At 41.7% G+C, this 16787-nt stretch overlaps 2 protein-coding genes across 2 annotated transcripts in view; both read right to left on the reverse strand.

Moving 5' to 3' along the window:
* SEMA3D (semaphorin 3D) overlaps positions 1-10914 on the reverse strand; it is a gene marked incomplete at its 3' end in the record, with an annotated part of 88318 nt that extends 77404 nt beyond the window's left edge. Inside the window, exon 1 of the mRNA XM_082280618.1 lies at positions 10756-10914. Coding sequence (XP_082136744.1) covers positions 10756-10870 — 115 coding nt within the window. The 5' untranslated portion in view covers positions 10871-10914. The remainder of the gene's footprint in view (positions 1-10755) is intronic.
* Positions 1275-3806, reverse strand: LOC309572690 (uncharacterized protein; the record flags this gene model as incomplete). Its single annotated transcript, XM_082281130.1, is given in 3 exon segments — positions 1275-2643; positions 2832-2837; positions 2839-3806. Coding segments are annotated over 3 exon segments (2343 nt in total).
* Positions 10915-16787: the final 5873 nt, after the last annotated feature.

Raw genomic sequence — 16787 nt, forward strand, 5'->3', positions numbered from 1 at the left:
CAATTTATCCAATTCCTAAGGTATGCTGAGTTTAAAATTGACCAGTTGACCCCAGATATATTGGTATGAAGGCAAAGAGAATAAATACTTCCAGACTACTACCAATCTCTACAATGTAGTGCAAGAAGTAAATTACATTTTGTTTAGCTGCATGTCACCATGGACAAAGCTGTGCATGTGAAGTGGCTCTCACTGATATACAATACTATTAGACCTGGTGAAAAACGTAGTATTCATAAAACAGCAGGGCGTCTCCGAAAGGATACAGACAACTGGGAATAGAGAAAACATGACTTTCTGTGTTCACAGTTTTGTGTTAAAACCATGGTTATGAGAAGCCCAAAAAAGAATTATGTACTAAACCACATGTTTTGCAGTTAGGGAATTCTCTGTTCATCTTTCAGGACTGAATTGTTCCCCAGGAGGGTATTACAGTTATAAAAGTGACTGTGAAAAGAACACTTTTCCAAAGATTCCTAAAAAATTCAGGAGAACTCTGCTGTAGATTTTCAGGCATTTCAGGGCATTTTCACATCAACCTTCAAACATCTCTATGGGTTTGCTCAAGAGAGAGCATATGTAACATATCCAACATCTCTGTTTGCAAAATGTCATTATTTCAGGCAGGTATATAGGAACGACGTTCTCTAAGATACAGAGGCTTAAATATAAAGAATGTCATGTTTCAGGCAATTTGAGACACTTCTCTACTTTTATTAATTTTCCAAACATAGCTATCCAGATATTACTGAAAAGCAGACAATCTACTATAGTAGGGTAGCTCAATTTCCTAAACTAAGAGCAACTTTGCGAAATAGTTATACACTGATAATAATAAAGGACCTCTGGAAGCAATGCTAATAAAGAATTCCTATTATAAAAACTTGGACTACCTATTCTCCTATAGTAAAGGGAGCTACAGGTCACTGAACAACTACACTAAGTCCCTAACATGCCAGTTTCATGTCTTTGAGGTATGCCAAGCAACCTCTCTCAGTTCATAGTCTTCTGTAAGGATGTGCAGGTGGAGCCAGTTTCTGCCTCGTAGACGTAGGAACATTGCAACAGCACCGTGGTAAACTGGAAGGTGAAGGGCAAGGCAACGCAGAGATGTGTGTCTGCACAGTAAATCTGTGTGCAGCATCATCTTCCATCCACGGGAGCAGGAAAGCAGCTTCAGGATTGCCAGTGAAAAAAGCAAGAATTATGCAGTGCTCACGTGGCTGCCATCGGGTGTGAGCCCCCCCAGCACAGCTCTGTGCAGGGAATTCCTCTCAGTGGCTGGAGAGCAGCATCCAGAGGCGGAATCGCAGCTGACCGTAAGCTCTCATCGCCTCTGCGTGGGCGGCCGGATCTCGGGCCAGGTGCTCAAAGAGGTTGAGCGGCTCGACCGTTCGCATTGCCGGCGGCAAGCTGATCTCTGCAGGAAGCCTCTGGTTGCCCAGGACAAAGTGCTCCAGGCGTTTCAGCTGCAGGCAGCGGTGCAGGTATGCCATGATGTCCCACAGCCGCCGCGCAAATTCCCTCCTGCGCCACTGGGACAGCGGTACGGTGGTCAGCACGTGCATGACCACAGTCTTCCAGGTCGAGCTGGAAAAACCTGTGCCCCTCAGGATGCAGGTGAAGAGCTGCAGGCATTTCAGGTGCAAGCTCTCACACGGCACCTGCCTGGCGATGTGCTGGAAGAATTTTGCCTCTGCCACAGCGTACATCTCAGGCCACGCTGTGCTTGCGATGGAGTCGGCCTCGGCGGGCTGGCTGCTCACAAAGATGCTGGAGCCGCCTTTCTGGGCCTCTGTGGGCTGGCTGACCACAAAGATGTCGGAGTCCCCGTGGCGCACCCCAAACAGCATCTCCACCATCAGGCTCTTCTTGCCTTTGCTCAGCCGGAATTGGCAGGACCGGCTGCAGGGCTGAAACACCAAGTGCCATGAGTATGACTGAGGCAAATGCAGCCACGAGCATCTCACCAGCTGGTAGAACCAGCGGGAGGTTTTCTCCACGTCCAGGTAGGAGCCAGTGCACAGTGTCTCTAGGAGGCTGGGCTTCTGCTTCTGCCACAGCTCCTCCTGTGAGTGGTGCAGGAAGCACAACAGCTTCTCGCCCAGCTGCTCCCTCTCGCACGTGCACACCAGCTCCACACGGACGCAGAAGGTCCTTGCTGCCATCTGCCCTGCACTGTTCAGCTCCAGGTGGAAGGCGTGTCCCGGCGGGGGATTCAGTGGGACCAGCACGCGGTACACCACGTCCTGCTCACGGGGACTCCAACCCTCAAAGGCACTGCCCACCCCGATGGCTTCTTGAGGCACTGGGTAGAAACTATTGCTCACGCTGTCAATAAAGACACGCGTGAAGCTCTCCATCAGCTCAGCTGCCACTGAGCGACCTCTCTCCACGTCCTCAACAGGACACTGTATGCGATCCACTAAAAGGATCCCTCGCTTATTCCCAACGTCACGGGCGTCTTCTTCCTCTTCAATTCCACCACGGCTGCCTTTGTCCTCGCCAGCACCACTGCCTTCTTTTTCACTGGCAGCCACATTTCTACTTTCTTCTTCTTTTCCATCTTCATTCTTCTTGCCTTTCACATTCGCATCCCTGTGTTCTTCATCCTTCCCATTCCGATCACTGGTTCTGTGTTCACTGGAATGCCTGTCTTCCTTCACTTTCACATTGTTGCTGTCTCCTTCACTTGCTTTATCAGCACCTTCTTCAGTTGAAGCAACATTGCCGTGCTCCTCTCCATTTCCATCTTCATTCTTTTCTCCCTTCATATCGGCAGCACTGGCTTTCTCATCTTTGTCTCCAACATTGCCTTCTTCGTTTCCAACGTCATTCTTTTCTTCCTCAGTTGCAGCAAAACCACAATGGTCTACTGCATTCCCACCATCACTGTTGTCTTCCTGTCCTGTCCAATCACTGCTTCTCTGTTCACTGGCATCACTGCTTTCCTCCACCTTCAGATCCACGTTTTCTCTCTTTCCATCTCCCTCGTATTGACCTTCTTTTACATCATCATTGTTGCCTGCCTTCGTATTTGCATCATTGGTTTTTTCTTCATTTCCATCTCCTCCTCCTTTCTTTTCAGCATCATGGTCTTGTTCCACCTGCACATCCTTGTTTTCTCCTTCATTTGCTTCAGCATGGCCTTCTTTATCTCGAGCAACATTGCCAGGTTCTTCTTCATTCCCTTCAGCAGTGTTGCCTCCTGGCACATTCCCATCACTCCGTCCTTCATCTTTCCTTAAGTCACAGGCATCTTCATTCTTCACATTTTGGTCTTCCTTCACCTTCACATCTTCATTTCCTTCACTGGCATCATCTTCCTCTCCTTCATTTGCAGCCACAGGACTGCCTTCTCCTTCATTTTCATTACCGCTGTCGTCTGCCTCCACAGTCATATTATTGTTTTCTCCATCTTCCTTTGAATCAATAGCGTCTTCTTGCTGTTCTTTTCCTCTCTCATCTCCTAGGGTCTTGCAGGAGCTCTGGTCCTTGCCGCTGCTGTTGGCTTCATGGCTCCTTTTCCTGCAGCTAAACCACAGGCCCAAGAGGAGCAGGAGTCCAGCAAGAGCCCAGAATGGCCACTGCTGCAGGGCACCAAAGAGCAGGGCTCCCCAGCCCTCGTCCTGCTGCTCCGGGGGCCCTTGCTCCAGCTCCTGCAGCAGCCGAGCCATCTCGCGGTCGAGCAGCTCCTCACGCTCCTGCATTCGCCGGTGCGTGGCCTCATCCAGCCCATCCCCAGCTGGCTGGGGGTACTGGATCAGGCTTTGCACGAGCACGAAGAGCAATGACAAGAAAGCCATGGTCTGCAAGAGGACACACAGAAGGGGTTCAGTAGGGCCGGAATGGAAGCAGCCAGTGCAGGGCAGGAGCCACGGGGATGTGGCAGCAGGAAGGAGAGGCCCCGGCAGCTGGCAGGAGGCAAGGCCTGCACCGCTGCCCCAGCAAGCACCGAGCCTGAGCAAGGCGCTCCCGCCAGGGGCTGGGCCCTGGACGCAGGGACAGAACACACGCCCCGGGTGCCAGCGCTTCTGCCCCAGCCCTCCCCCAGCCCTGCCTCCCCACCGCCTGTGGGCACTCACCGCTTGCCCAGGCTCTACTGGGGGCAGCGTCAACCAATGGGGCCTTTTATAGCTGCCCCCATTGTGACACGGCCCCTGTGCTGTCACAGGCCCCAGAGCGCATCACAGGCCAGCCCCACCCGCCATCACCAGCCCGGGAACTCATCATGGCCCTGGGCACCCAGAGCCTCAAGAGACACAAAGTGCAGACCCATCAGTCGTGAACCCTAGAGCTTCCCTGTACAAAGCAGGCACAAGCGCCCTCCCACACAAACCCTTGTCAAATATAAATTTGTGTGACATGATCCATGGATGCTCTTGGTACATAGGTGTAAGCTTTTATTTAATCTTGGAGGGGATCATTTTTTATTAATAATATTTATATTTATTACTTTTGGGGCAGGATGTCATATAGGCTAATGTTTTGTTACAGATTTAGTGAGAAATCTTTCTGAAAGAAATCCAGGCTTCTTGAATGATGCACAGGAAGACGTAACACCCTCCTTAAAGAGGCCCAGTAAGTTAATTACAAAATTTTGGTGTCTTCAACAACCTCTCAGCTCTTAAAACTCTATGGTTCAACACAGTGCAAAATTCCTGGATAGCCAGGATTTTGTTCAGAAAGTAGAATGTCTCCTTTTTCAAATTTGTAGCAAAGATGTACATCTGTCACTCCCACCATCTTCAAAATTGTCTGCCTTAAACAGAGTTAACCAGTCTCTCTGACTTGTCTGATAATGTGCTGGTTTATTAAAGGAAATTCTGTCTCTTTCTGCTATCTCTGTGTATTTATCTCCAAAGGACTGTGAGTACGGAAGAGTCATCCCCTATGTTCCTCAGCTCTTCTTTGGGGAACTCACCTATAAATGGAACTGCATAAACGGGGAGGGAGGAAAAGGAAACAGGATGTGAATCGAGCACCTGCATAGTGACCACAGATGTCCACTGCTAGACAGACACTGACGTCAGGCAGATCATGCCCTCCAAATAGTGCTCAGAAAGAGAACAAGTTTGGGATTTCTGAAACTGCTCTGAATTGGATTTGCTTAAACAGATGTCATTAGTAAAAGTAATCAAAGAAAGAGTTTTGATCCCTCTTCCAAGCTGATGCCACTTATCATGTATCTTCCCTGCATTCTTCTAGGGAAGCTGTTTTTGATGTTGTCCCGTCCTTCTTTTTATACGGGAGCAAAAATCCTTTGTTAAGTATTACTCTTTCAGTTTTGTTTCCTCTCATCTTCTGAGATATAGTAAAGTGAACATTCAGCAGAATAGTTTTGTATTTTTTGAACACAATTCTTCTTTTATCCAATCGAGGCCCTTCTGTGATCATGAAAAAACAGATACTGTTGTGAACTACAGTTTACACTCATAAGAGGTTGACATGGGTCAGTTCTCCAAGGTTATTCTTAGTTCAACTGCTATGTAAACTGTTGATGTCACTGACTGGAGGCTGTTCTTCAGGACATTATATATATGATAATTATATGACAGAAAATGCAACATATAGTTGAATCTGACCTTCAAGTTCACAAGCTTAAAAAAGGAAAAAAATGTCTGTAAGAAATTTGCTGCTTTTCCCATTACTAAGATGTAATAAATGCCTTCAAGTTTATACTCAGTCGACAGCATATACACATGGACAGCAGTGCCCATCCATCTTCAAGCTAGAGTACATTTTAAGTCTCAATGATCACTGCCTCCAGAAAGCATTTTTGAGACAAAACAGGCAAAGTCTTTTGCATATCTAGACAGTCATCCAATACTAGGATCTTCACTCTCACATAAACACTTCATGTTTTTCCACAGAGGAATCTGAGATAGATTTTTCTGAGAAATAACAAACCACCAAAAATTAATTAAAACGACAAACAAGGGAAAAGCACCACTTCCTCACTCAGCACATTCTCCTTGATTTTCATTAAGCATTCATATTTACAGATGCTGATATTGCCACAAGAGCAGTTTTTTTCTGGTTTTACTTCCTCTTCCAGTAGAGCAAGGACAGCTGCAAAATGCAAGCTCATTTCTAGGCTCTCTTACACATCACCAGTTTACCACATTCCAACCAGTCATAGTTGTGCAACACCCCGTCAGGGTACTGGGATTACTGCAGTGTCACAGACAGTTTAAGTGAGGCTCATGGAGCTGTACAATTTTAACTATGCTTTATATGTATAATTAAATGATGCATGACATGGAAATAAGCCAGCTGTACTGAAACTGAACAAACTAACTGCTCTGATGCAACAGTTAAGCATCTCATCAGTTATAAAATGAAACAGGTTTAAAGCAAGAACAATATAGAGAACAGAATGCTTGACACTGTAAAATAGCATGTTCAAAGGATAGTTTTTGAACATTAAGGAAATGTACTCACCCAGTCAAATCTTCAAAAGAATTCCTGCACCAAAATGTTCTCTGTTTGCTTTTTCACCATGTTTTAAGAATGGATCACTCTTAGGGGGAAGAAAATCCTGTGTGCAAAACACTGTGTGAAACTAAACAATCCTTAAACATGGCTAATTTCCATGTGGAGCGGTTGATTTAGCACTGTCATCCTTCAGCAGAGGAGAAAGAACTGCCTGTCTTTAGTTTACTTAGGTAAGATGAAAAAAGTGAGGAGTGTGAATTTGATCTTGCTTCAATTTACTTCAGTGGAAAAACTCTTGCCATGACTTCAGTGAGAGTGAGACTACATCTTAATTCATTCTATATGGAGAAAAACAAATCAGCTGAGAATAATGCTTTTATTAGATTTAAATTACTACCACAGTCGTTTTTAACAGTGCTAAGTAAATCCTGCTTTAAAAGCCAAACGTTGCCTTCAGTCCTGCTTATTCCTCTATACTGTGTCACAATGCAGGATTCCTGGTCCTCTGACCAAGTCACCGCTGTCACAGTAAGCATGGCTTGCTCTGGGGAATGGCCACATTCCCACACGGGAATGATAGATGTTTGTGGATGTCACTGGTGACAATGTCCAAATCTGGGCTGGGGCATGCCCCCCAGCCAAGAAACTAGGGTGCACACTTTTGTAATATAAATGCATTCACTGAGAACACAGACTACACTTACTAAAATGTCCATGAAAAGCAGCAAAGTAAATCAAATCAATAGGGTTAAATTTGCAATTAGGATTCTCTCTTTCTGCAGGAAAAGTTTAGGATAGCCACAAATTGAGAAAAATTTGATTTTTTTTCTTCTTTTTCTCAAGGCAATCAACCTTCTGGTCTGGCTATTCTTTACTTCTCCCTATGAAGTAAAATCTAAAAAGACACACACACAATATTTATGGAAGGACCTCCCATTGAATTAGGAAAAATTATTACTCAGAAGATAAAACAGAAACAAGACTGTCTACACTGTATGAATTAAACATACATGAATTAGGACACAGAGCCTTCCATTCTTTAGTAACAGAACTGATGCTGTCCTGAAAATGACATTAATGAATTAGACTGGTATATGAAAACCTTCTGCATTTGCTCTAGAGGTTGGAATGAGGATGTTAAATGAGGCAGCAGACAACAAGGATGTGCTGCTTAGGGAAGCTGAATATCACTTCTGTGCTTGTGGAGTTCTGCAGTTTGGATGAAGGTCACAGGTTATCTCCAGCTACATGAAAATGAGTGATAAATACACACTGTCGGTCTCAGACTGAAAGCAGTACTAGAAAAAGAGAGTCAAAATATGGAATATTACTCAAAATCATCCCCTGGTTTTCTTAAGATCATAATCTTCTATTAGAAGACAGTTTGTTACCTTCTCCTAATATTAAAGCTGTAATAGTAAAAGCACCTCAATCTTGTAGAAGTATCTAAGATACACAGATTAAGTAAGGTATATGCAGTGAGAGCACCCTAAAAACATCACAAGAGGAGTGACAATTTCTGGGATAGTAATGACATGAACAAGTATCTAAATGTTAAGTCTGAGTGAATAAGAGAATTTTTCAACTAATGGATCAGGGAAAATGTGAAAGGATGAGATATGTGATTAAAGATCATAGTGTATTCGATTAACACAGGTGGAGAATATATGACTTTGATTCTGTATTACAACATATTTTAATTGATTTGTGTGTAGTTTTAGTTTTATACATGCACAATTTTTTAGAACACATCTTTAGACTGGGACAAACAAAGGAAATCCATTGTATGACTTTACATTGATCCCAACATCACTCACTGGAATATCTTAACATTTCCTGCACAGATTCCCATTCATTAAGATGACAACCTTGAGAAGAAGGAAACCTATAACTGCCATTCAGAGAAGGTCTAAAATTTTAATTGCTATTTGAACACAAAGGAGCTTTGATATGCTGTGGTTCACTGAAGCACTCCTGCAGTTAATAGACACATCTTCAGCCACCCTACCCTCTCCCTCTTCCTCCATCCACCACTGATTGATGCAACTGAAAAATTCAGTAACTGCAGAGCAAAGTCCTGCTTACTTCCAGCTCTCCTGTCCCAGCAAATGCTCAGCTCTTCTGGGAAGATGGAGCTATGCCATAAACACATTGCACCTGAAAGGAGATGAAACCTTCCCTTCAAAGACACATGTGACCAGGTTTTGGAGCTGCCTGATGTGGCCAGTTCTCATCTGTTTTCCATAAAGAAGGAAAAGAGCCCTGTATTCTCCTCTTCATGAGAGTTCAAGTATGAATTCCAAAGAACAGAGATGCCAGGACTTGTCAGTGACATGACTAACAATTTTATGAAAACTGGCAAAACAGTTCATTTCTCCTACATCTTATTCTAAGAAATCTTGGAATTGTCTGAAAGATTTGGGGGGAGGAAGGTAGACTTAATTCTCAAAACTATATTAAATATTCAGTGCATCTGATATTCTGTTGTCAACACACAAAATATAGTTTAATTATGATAAGCCATACTGGAATCATTTACAATACAGAAGTGTGAAAAAACAGCATTAAATTTTTTCTTGTTCCATGTGGAAAAATATACACCTTCCAACCCCCCAAGAAAGTAAGACAAGGCACAATAAATTCTGGTAATTCTCTTTCTTCTGACTTTTCAGTTCCATCACAGCTCTCAAAACTAAGATTTATGTGCTATTTTGCATCTGTATCTGTTGTTGATTTTCCCCCCCTACAGGGATATAGGTGAATAAGTTTGGACAGGAAACGGTATCCCTCAAGCCAAACTGAAAGGTTTATAAAGTTGCTAATAAAAGTTTGGGTCAGGGCCTAAATATCAATCATCTGCTCACTGTCTTTTTAAACGAGCTCAGGCATTTTCCCAACTGTTCCCAGCAGGTCTCTGCCACTATTTTAAACTAAGATTTCAGCCATTTTTTTTTCCCCGGTGTTGACCTCAATACTTTTTCTTTCTCCCCCTCTTTACCTGCCAAAGGCATCCATCAGGATTTTGCCAAAGGCTATCTGCTTTTGAAGTTGAGAGGAATTCACTAATCGTGAGTGTCAAATCCACAGTAAATGCCATGGCCATATGGTATATGCTGCTTTTGGGAATTATCTCAAAAGGCCTAGCTGTGAGAAGGCCGGCTGTATGTTAGGAGGGTTTTACTGCTAACTTTCATAACTCATGTCAGGTCTTTCAGTTTCTGTATTCATTGGCTTCAGTGAGTGCAACTGTTTCCTGAATTTATAAAAATGTTGTCAAGATCCCTTGATCTTGCTTCCTCTGTCTCTCTCACACAAACACATCCAAACACATTTATATACACAGTGGAATAGCATGCACAGTGGCATGCAAATCTAGCAAAAGAGAAGCTTGTAAATAAATAGCATGTCATTCTGCTTACTCAATAAATTTCTCTGGGTGTTAAACTCATGATAAACATATCATAAGCCCCGATGAAGGCTTTACAGCCTGTCCCATCACACCATCCTGAGTGTAACTCTGCAATGCATAGGAAGACATTAAGTTTGAAAAACAGAGCAGAAATAGCTCCCATAAGGGCAAGGTGCTGACACAGCTGAAACATAACTAACTGGAGAGCATTTGTTTTCACTAAAGAAGAAAGTATCAGTGACGCATCTCTGTGCCTGTGGAGGTGTACTGTACATTCAAAGCAAAAAGAAATCTACCTTCTTTAAAAAATTATCCATTAATACATAAATATGTCTGTGTTGAAATCCCTCAGATGGTACCATTCTTAACAAGAACTACACACAAGACTAAGAAATTCTGCAGAGAACCACGCTTTTGTGATCCAAAGAGGCAAGGAGAAAGAAAACCACATATGAAGAGTTTAACATACCCACTTAGTGATAGAAAAAGAATTATTACAAAAATAAATGTCAGTCCCCTTGAAACACTTGAGTCAGCGCTCTCAACTTTCTCTGATGCTGTAGGAAGGTGTGAATGTCCTCCATGTCTCACATCATCCCCACCAGCCACATAGGAATGTCTCCAATGCACCTCAGAGTGTTTCAAGTACCACTCCCCTCTAAGTTATGTATAGTCTGTTAACATCCTCTTGGAGCAAACAGAAATAATACTTTTAAAAAAGACAGTTATACTTCAGAAACATGTGCCCCGACACAACAAAAAACCCAGATTTCAATACTGTCCCGAGGCAGAATTCATCCATCTTTAAGGCTTCTATTATGTATTTCCTGGTTAGTAATACAAAAAGAACTGCTGGCAGTATCACATCAAAACGAAAGTGGCATCAGAAAAACTACTGAAAAGTTTACCTTTATAGGAAAGCTTCAGTCTTGGGATATTTTGTTTTGACGTTCCAGTGACTGGAAGGAACAGCATCACTAAAGACAGAAGGCTGCAGGCATGTGGCACTTGCAAAGCTCTCATTCTGCTCTCCTCTTCTGTATCTTCTTTTGTACTATGGTGAAATATCTCCCCACTTTTCAAACAATCCAAGTTTTATCTGGAAGAAAAAAAGAAAACATCTGTAGATCTGCTTTACTGCGTAAGTAACAATTCTGTAAGCAAGCCAGACCTATCTTTAAAGAGCACCTCAGTTAACTTCTTTGCTACAAAAGTATTTTTCCTCTAGTACAAGTAAATATGTTTTGTTTCTTTAATACTAAATTTACACGTTTTGACATTGGAAAAATATGTAAACTTTTCAAACACCAGTGTCTAGCCTAGCTAAAGTTTAAGCACAAATTAAATTAATGCAGTATCCATAAAAAGAACATTTGCCATTCAAAAGTGACCATGCAACTTGATAGTTAATACCAGTCCACCGGATATCTTAATGTTTTATAACTCTTTTTGTCTCAGTACAACAGCTATTGTATGTTTATGCTATGACTAGAATGAACTGTAATGTCTCAGATGCCATGGGGGTACAAGCTGAGTTAACAGTGAGTACATACCCATCAAAAACTTTTCATAAATAAACTAAGAAAACTGGATAGAGCAAGCAGTTGTGTTTAGTTTTAATAGAGAAAAAAAGTCAAAGCAGATGATGGATTTAAAAGTGCTTTCAGTATGATATTTCCAGCAGAATAACTGCCTCAACTCATCCACCAAAATGTCCTATAAACTTTTAATGAGTGTTTCAGGCTGGGGTCAACAGGCTGATATGGGATTTTGTTAGCACAGTGTGCAACTAAGCCAGCTTTGCAACATTTTTCACTTAGTAAGAATCATTCATATTCCATAAATCTTAAAGTGTTTTACAAATGAAAGCAATTATCACTGCCCTTATTTTCTCTATGCAAAAACGGAACCATAAAGCTGCAATGAACCTATTTCCTCAAGGTCACACAGCAAGCACAGTAGTTGAAAAGAAAACAGCAACAGCAGTCCTGCTGTCCTTTGTACCCAGCTATCAAGGATCCCTTTTGCCCAATAACTCGAATTTTGCACATGAAATTATTTGAAATGGCATCTTGAGTTCTGAAGGCAAAACTTCATGGTTAATAAATCACAGAGATCAGAGTATGAAAATATTTGTGAGACCAGATCCTTCCCCCTGCAAGTGCCTGATGCTAGAGGTCAAGGGAGATGGCTGGTGAAATGACAAATGTCAGTGTTTGAGTAATGCTGTAAAACCAAGGAGTAAGGAAATGTTATGGTTAGTCGAGAGATTAATGGCTCATGATGTGCCATGAAAATTCTTTTCTGAAAGGTACTGGAGCTGCCTGATTAAAAGAGCAATCCTTGTGCCCACATCAGCCAGCACTTGCACAGACACCAAAGGAGAGGTTCCTTGCAAGTCCATGAGAGATGCAGCACAGCTTGTGGCCCCTGAGCCTTTCCACCGGTCTGTTATTTGAACTCCTGCAGCACTGGGTCTTGCAATTCTGTGAGCTACAGCAGCACCCAGAACCAATTCAGCACCTCCTGATACAGGCAGTTCATCCTTCCTGGCATGAAAGGATGGAAACAGAATCCCTTCAGTTCTCTGACACAGGAAATCTTTCTCAGATGAAACTTGGGCTTTCTGAGCCTCCAGACTTTCGCTCAATAGCAAAAGACAAGGAAGTGTGCAAGAAGAGCATGATGGTGAAAAAGAGGGAAACAATTTGTAAAATCCCCAAAGCATAATTCCTATTGCAGAACACTAAGCTTCTTTCTTCTCAGTCCCCTCTTCAACACTCATATTCAGTGTCTGAATGCACTACTCTTGGCCAAGTGTGAGTACATGTTCATGAAATGACATGGAGAGAAAACAGACAAACATGAAATGCCTGTTTCATCTTTCTCTTCCCTTTATTACAGTATCAGATCCTAAGAGAACACCCTTACTTCTTCTGTGCCAACACATCTATTTGAGGGTGGACCACGAAGGACTAAAGTGGATTAGACTATCCCAGGGTTAAATCGCCTTTAAGAAATTTATTTAAAGGTGAAAAAGGGGAAAAGAAGGAGAGGGGAGGAGGGGGAAGAATATATGAAGATGAGACACCAGCCCTGTTCATCTTCAGCAGGATAGTGACAAACCATACTTCAAAAAGAAGCAATTAAGAGGGAGCCAGTCTCACTGCAAGTATGTTGAGAAGTCACGGCCTGAAGGTCTGGGCCTCAGCCAACAGGGAATTCACCAAAGGATATGGGGCTCATTTTCTTGAGGCAAATTATTGTGAAGAATCAGGACTAAATTTGACTAAAAAAACAGTTGCATCAATGCACTGTCATTTGCTGAATTGATTGAGAATCAGCACCAAACTCGGGCCTTTGGCCATAGCTCACAACCTCACTTTTTCATGTAGGCTTTTTTTGCTAATAGGAACCTTCCTTTTTTTTTGGTTGGGTTTTTTTTTCCCTTTCCCCTTTTATTTGAATAATGTCTGTGAAAAACCATTTGCTTTCACAAGGCGGTTAGTTTACACTGGAGGCAGCTGCTCTGTGAGCTCGAGCCAACCCTGTCCTGTCTTTAGATTCATTGCAATCTGGCCAGATTGTCACATATATTTTTAGTTTATGATGATCCTCTAATACAATTCCAGCTTCCACACAGAGTCCTTCCAACAGTCTAGCTCAGGTTAATGAACTTCAGGCCAACTAACTTGCCATTAATCTTCAGGAAATACCCTTCCTCTCTGTAACACATGCAATGTCAATCAGTGTCCTGTGCTGAAAAGACCCACGGTCACGCAGCTCAGTAGCAAACAGTTCCATGAGCAGAAATAAAACATAAAACCTAAACTCAAATTTGACGCCCCCATTCTTTCCTCCCCTCAAAAGTAAGAAGAATTTGGTCAGAGAAGGAAAAATTACTGGTTTGTTCAGTTCTTCGATACTTCAGCTAAGGACCAACACATTGTAAAACTTCCTCACCATGAACAGATCCAAAATAAATGAGGAAAAAGAGTCTGAAATGAAAAATGCTGAGGCTAAAGCTGGTTTCCCACCTTGGCTTCAGCTAGGAAATAGCACTGCACTGTGTTAATTATCACCTGCAAGACCGACCAGGGAAGGAAGCCAGGCATACACCTCGCTGAAACAGGGGCATTTCCAGTGGAATAAAGAAGCTTTTATTTGCCCCATGTAGGGGTGGGAGGCACAAGGCTGAGGAGGGGCTGAGCAGCCTGGCTCCATCCTGCTAGGCCCTCCCTGCGGGGCCCATAAATTCGGAACAGGCTGTAGGTTAAACTGCCAAAAGACAGAAAGTTGAACTGCTGGTGCCCGGCCATCCTGACAGAGAGAGGGGCTGGACCTGACTGGCACATGTGTGATGTCACGTCTCTGAAATGAGGTGTCACCTCCCTGCAATTGGTCAGATTTAGTGGAGCCTATAAAACAGATTGCTCTGAAGCTACTGTCTGAAACAAGAAAACCTGGAGCCAATTTACTAAACATAATTTATTCCAGGCCCTTTGTGGCAATAAACAGAGCTCTTCAGCCTTCTCAAACACACAGACAGTAAGGAGTTCTGTGCTTATGGGAGCTTTTTCAGATCGTTCAGCTCAAACCTATCTAAATGCAAAATCTTGCATTCACAAATACTGTGTAGTTTCCGACTTCTCCTGGCGTCATGAAGTCCAGAGCTGAAAGGACTGTGACACATCTGCAAACACACACTTTTTTAACTGTATTCATGTAACTCTTGGTTAGTTCTGTAAAATAAAAACCTTTATGGAATTGGAGGATAATTAAAAACCTGTTTCCAACACTAGGTTTCCAAGGTCATTTTAAAATTCAGAATTTTACATTCAAATAAACAGTTACGGCTCAGTTTTAGTGAATGTAATAGCAATGCTGCAAATTGTGACAACTGAAAATCTAGAGCAACCTAGTCATTATAAGCTTATAAATTCATTATAAACTTAATGAGTAAGTTGCTTAGGCCATGTAGCCTCAATATCTAATTTACTATCACTGATGCCAGAGTTTTTCTTTCTTTTCCTCATCTATCCTTGTTTGAGATCTTGAGGTTTTATTTTGTCTATGGAGTCAGAAGCCAGCAAAAGATGTCCCTTCTAGACATCAATAAAATAGCATGAGTGGCCTGTCAGACAAACATACTGCTTTAAAAGATTTAAAACTAATCACCTACAAGAAGAAACAAAAATTACCCCACAATTCAAATTTATTGAAAGGTACCTTATCTCTTTATGATCTCTTCATTAAGTATATGTACTTACATATATGCACACCAATTTAAAGCATGTTACTTTAACTACAAATACACAAATATGTGTCCAATGCATTATGTAGATGTCTCACCTTGAAATTATCATACATATTCCAAAAGAAAAATTACTATGGTTGACTGCTGAGTGGTTCAAAACTGTACTATAATCATGAACTGGATATTGAATTGTCTTTGTTAATAAGAGAGAAAACTATAAGCATACATGACTCAGATTAGTAACTTATAAAATCAAATAGACTAAAAATAAAATTGCATCTTTAGACTTACTTAATATTCTTAACTTAGTTCTGCAATAACAAAGATGACATTCATCCAGAGCACAATGAAACTATGTTCTTGTACCACTTAGATAGATGGTCTGTTGATATATTATTTGGCAGAAGATGCTTTTCTCTTCATTGTGAAATCTCAGTTAACTCCATCCAAGAACTGGTAAACAGTATTTTTCATCACTATTCTCCTACTTATTAAGTAGGGTTTGTGCTGTTTATAGTCCAGAAAATGTTCTCTTTCAGGAGTCAGAAAAATACTGCTTTTTACATAAACCCCAGATCAGCATTGCCTCACTTCCCAACACCAGGAAAAATTAATTAATAAAAAGACAATGGTACAATCAAAAAACATGATGTGAGCCTAGAGTAGGTGATCTTTTTTTCATTTTTTTTTGCTTATATCACTGGGTTTAGTGTACCTGGTTTAGATGAGGTTTTGCCATAGAGCAGTCTTCGCTATTGTTAAATACCCAAATGATTAGCAAAGACTCATAAGAAGCATAACTCAGCTTACAATGAGTTTTACAAAACTTTAAAAGCTTTCACTTTTACTGAGCTTCTCACAGGATTTATACACTATCCATTCAACACCAATAACTTGGCAAGAAAAATCACTGCTCTGATTCCCACTTGAGAAGAACCAAATAGAGCAAAGAAAAATGAAGGGTCCGAGAGACAATGAGGATGCAACCGAGGGAACAAAGACAGCAAAAAATCTGTTTTTATTGCAAAGAACCATCTGATAATAAATAAAGCTCTCCAACAGACAGAGAAAATACATTTGAGGATTACGCTGGATTTTTTGTACATTGAGATGAACTCAAACTAAAGTAAAAATGGTGACTAAGGAAGTGAAACTTGAGAGAAGTAGAAGGAAGGAACTCTTATTTTGTTTACTTTTTCATACTTTTCTGCATCTTTCTGAAGGGAATCTACTGGTGGAAGCATTTCTAACAGGCATGTAGTCTATTTGGAGATAAACACTGGTAGAAATGGGTAATCTTTACAGAGTGATCTGTGTCACACTGCTCTGAAGAGCTTATCTGACCATGAAATTTACTGTCAGGCACCTAAAATTATACACATAGGAAATGAGCACTTCATCCTCAGAAGATACCAGGATATTTTTCAGGTCTATGTCAGTGAGGTCAGGATTACACCCAAAGATTTCACACAGACACAGAAGCAATCTTTTCAGAAAGTGGCAGATAGACAGACATGCACACAGACATGTTATGTATCATTACAAATGGTGATTCTGAGAAATTTTATCTGTGGCATTAAATCTTTTGGACATATAACATAAATCCAAGACCGAGGATAAAACAAATGCTATTCTCTAACCCTAATTATTTGTATATTGCGTCTCCTCAAAAAAAAAAAAATC

This window comes from Coloeus monedula (assembly GCF_965178545.1).
Source record: "Coloeus monedula genome assembly, chromosome: 4".
NCBI classification, from domain to species: Eukaryota; Metazoa; Chordata; class Aves; order Passeriformes; family Corvidae; genus Coloeus; species Coloeus monedula.